This window comes from Entamoeba invadens (assembly GCF_000330505.1).
Source record: "Entamoeba invadens IP1 unplaced genomic scaffold scaff_1105074726215, whole genome shotgun sequence".
Taxonomy (NCBI): domain Eukaryota; phylum Evosea; order Mastigamoebida; family Endamoebidae; genus Entamoeba; species Entamoeba invadens.
The window spans coordinates 197,651-201,872 of NW_004440347.1; the positions used below are offsets into that span (position 1 = coordinate 197,651).

Genomic DNA, 4,222 nt, shown 5'->3' on the forward strand with positions numbered 1-4,222 from the left:
TAACATATTTTTAATTTTTGTGTGTGGTTTGTATACAACATTGATTTCTTTTTCTTTTTTTGACTTTTGATATGACAATCCACTGAATATTCAACACGTTGACCATGTTATAATCAAAAATGTTTTCAGAACGTTTACGTGCTTTCTGATTAGAAAAATACCAACATCAAGCTTTGGAAATAATTTGTAGTTTTGCTGACAAAAACAACTCTGATATTGTTACTTTCTAACTGAGAAGGTTAATTGGAGTCTATGTAAAAGTTACAATTATCATAAAAATAATGCCGCTATTCCTAAAGACATTTGTTCCTTCCGAAGTTGTTTATTTCAGGAATAAACATTTCATCGATCCATTCGGCAAACAAAACATTATTGAGTGTACTCTTCTCACTATACATAAAGTGACAATTGTTATTGTCATATTCCGCAAAATTCAACTGGTAATCCACTGTTTTGTTTGGTATGACTATTGCAGACTTAAGACGTTTTACACGAGCACTTATAATAACCACATGTGATTATTTTTGAGAGACTTATCAACAGCGCATCTCACCCTGGTCAAATTTATATTGCAAGAATATATAAGTCTGTTGTAGTAATATCTGCAAAGTTTTCATGACTCGACTCATTTAAATTATTATAAAATTAGCTTGTACACCTTCAATTTCTTTGTCTGCTTTTAGAAAGAAATCTAATATTTCGACAGGTTCAACACCAATTCGAGCCTTTTTGACTATTTGTACGGGTATTTTTTTTCAATCCCAACCCTTCATTAAGTTGTTTATTCCGGGCTGCGAATAAACAACTCTAAAACACCACTGTATGTATTTTTCAACCAAAGCTGTAGTTACCATTTTCCCAAAAGTTAGACCCGATTAAATCATTTGCTTTAACCTGTTTAGTTGATGTGTATTTAACTTTGATTGTCTTCCTGGTTTAAGTGCAATCCCATCAATCATCATTTTACCTGCACCTTTTAATTGAGATATTTGTGCTGGACTTACTTCGAAAAAGTATACTAAGAAATTCATAATTCACAACTTTGCGTTTTCCTTGTGCTAGAAATTCTTTATTACGAATTTTTGATTAAGTATTAATTCGACTAATAATAAAAAGTACGTGTTTTTGTTGTGAAGTTGAATATATCAAAAAATATTTTGATAAAACAATATCATAAAACAACTCAACCGACATTTTAATAACAGGATCACTCTTTAAAAATTACACAAGTCTTTCTATCAATTTTCTGGGTGTCATAATATTCAGTTTTGAATTAACATTTTTGGTTGATAAACAAATTGTCTCTCTTTTCATTGAAAAGTGTTTCTTCATAATCTTTGTCGTAAATATGAAATTTGCTTTCTCAATTGATTCTTTATTTACTGCTTCTTTTTCCGAACATTTATTTTTTAGGTTTTCTTTTATTGAACAATTGATGACAGGTGATTTTTGTTATGGGTTGAATTCAACTCCCCAAAACAAATAAGGTTCATTATCATTTGAGATGACATTGATTGTTGGTGATTTATCTATTCACCTTTGATTATTTTATTTGATCTGATAAACCTAAAATACAATTAACTTATTTTAATTCGAAAAAATGATTTGTCTGTAATTTTAATGTTTATTAATATTTTTCTTCTTTTAGTTTGCATTTTTTTAAAAAAAATTTAAATCAAAGGGGGTGGTTTTAACTAAAAATATTAAAACCTGGAAAATGCCAAATTTGGGCTCAAAAACCCTAAATTAATACATTTTCTTTCAAATTTATACCTTTGGTTTCACCCCTGTATAAAATAAAATAAATTTTATAACTTTAAACGACAAATCATTTGATATAAATTTGAAAATGTAAATTATAAAAAATGCGATATAATAGTGCTTTATAAAGGTAGTAAAGACTTATCAAAAATAGTAAAACTTGAATCAACACGATTCCAAAATCAAACAAAAACATTGTTTTTATCGAATTTATATTATAAATTCAATAAAGTCACATTAGAAAGAATTTTAGTTTGACTTTCTCCCACTCTTTAGGTATTTTTTATATCAAACTACGTTCATTTAATATACTTCAGAAATATACAACCTGATACAAAGAGGATATATACCATAACTTTCGAAACTTGTTGAACCTGGCGAGTTGCGGCGTCGGGAATTTATTTCTAAAAAAGATACTAGACACAATAAGGATATGCCTGAAATAACCAGAAACATCAAAGATGTTATAATCGAGTGTTCGTTCCAGTGTTGGGTTTGGAGGGTGAAACCTGTTTTTTGTTTCCGTCAATCAGATTCTTCAAAAATAGAATTTGTTAAAACTTGTGTACGTTAATTTAAGTTGTGGTGACGACGTGGCATTAAATAAATGAAACTTTTGTCGTCAACGTTTTGAAAAAAACAAAAAAGTGACAAAAAAGTCAGTTAAGTTGGAAGACAACAACACTCTTTGGTGTGAATTTGTAATCATCGGTCAAATCGTTGTGTTTGGCGGTGAAAGTGTCTGGTCTGCAATGATTACCTTTTTGACCTTTCTTGTACACACCTATATCATGACCATCACCAAATCCAAAAAGATTCAAACTACATTGAGGATCAATATAAAATTCGTGATCGGTGTTATTTCCACTTTTACAAAATTTTTTTGGATTCAAAGTGCCGTTTCTCACAAGTGAAAATATATAAGAACTGCCACTGCTGAGATATTGGCCATAACTATAAATTTTTCCAGTGAACACACCGCCAAACTTGTTGTAATTTGTGTCTTCCACCAAGAAGCACAAATTGCTTTTGTACATAACTTTATTAATAAACACCGAATTGCCTTCAAACCAGATGTCTTTGTATGAGTTAAACACAACATTCCCAATCTTTTTACCCGTCAACTTCTCAAGACCAGCTTTCTCTTCAAGTGTGATGTGTTCGCACTCCATTCTTTTGGCTTCTTCATCTTCTTTTTGTTTTACTTTTTCGTCATGTTGTCTTTTTGAATTGATGAATTTTTCTGATTTTATGATTTGATCGATTGCTTTGTTTTTAATTTGAATAATTTCGTGAGTTTGGTTTTGAAATAAATTAATATCCATCTGGCACTTTTCTTCAAGAAGTGCAATTCTGATTTTAAATATCTCATAAAACTTCTCGTTGTCACTCTTTGTTGAATATAAACATGTCTCGCTTTTGATTTTGTTGGTTGCGTTATTCAAATCAGTAAAAATCGTGTTAAGTAATGTTGTGATGTTCTTCTTTCTCTCAAATACCTCATCAAGTCTGTCGAAGTGTCCCTCTGCATTTTCAATGCGTTGTGCAATGTCAAGTGACTTGTCGTCGACAAAGTTGTATTCTCTTTTCGATTCGTGCATGTCTGACACCGCCTTTGCTGCTCTAGTGCAAAGTGTTGATAGTGCTATCAGTTTATTTTCCATTGTTTGTTAATTTGATTTATTTGTTTTTATATTTCATTTTATTTAAATATCATTCAAAAACATTTCATTTCCAATCAAAAATAAAATTAAAAATAATTAAATATTTTTTGTAAATATCGTCTTTGCATTCGCATTTTCTAATTGCAAACTTTTGAAGTCTGTGACAATGACTGGGAACTTAGATGAAATAAGATGTTACTGTTTTTCAAATTGTGAGTTGCTTGTTAGTGTCAGTCTACCAGATTGTGTGACTTTGTTTGGTGACCACTGTTTTAATCAATGTAAATCGCTCGAGTTCATTAAACTTCCAGAAAAACTGAATGAAATACAAGTAGGATGTTTTGGTGGGTGTATCAATTTAAAGAGAATTGAAATTGGGAGTAAACTATATGCTATTGGGTCGTGTTGTTTTCGTGGCTGTCACAATTTGGAAGATCTTATACTTCCAAACGGTCTCGTATTGATTGGAGAAAAGTCGTTCTTTGATTGCATAAATTTGAAAACAATCATTTTACCAGAAAGCTTGAAACAAATAAAAGATGAATGTTTTGGTGGGTGCACTACACTTGAAATAACAGTACCAAGCACTCTTGTTTTGATTGGTAAAAACGCTTTTTCAAACTGCAAAAGTGTTATTTATCAAAAGAAAAAAACATCAAAACAAGAGTGTATTGTTATATGAATTTTATATAAAAAAATAATATATTAATTCATTTTGAATGTTATTAATTATAATTACAGCAAATCCCGTCAGAATAGCCGAATGCTGTCGGCCATAAAAAAATCTTTTTATAACA

General features: G+C 30.1%; 1 protein-coding gene across 1 annotated transcript; it reads left to right on the plus strand.

Moving 5' to 3' along the window:
- Nucleotides 1–3,591: 3,591 nt before the first annotated feature.
- Nucleotides 3,592–4,107, plus strand: EIN_454810 (hypothetical protein; the record flags this gene model as incomplete). The annotated part of the gene is made up of 1 exon (XM_004256434.1): nt 3,592–4,107. One exon carries the CDS (start codon nt 3,592–3,594, stop codon nt 4,105–4,107), a length of 516 nt encoding a protein of 171 aa, XP_004256482.1.
- Nucleotides 4,108–4,222: the final 115 nt, after the last annotated feature.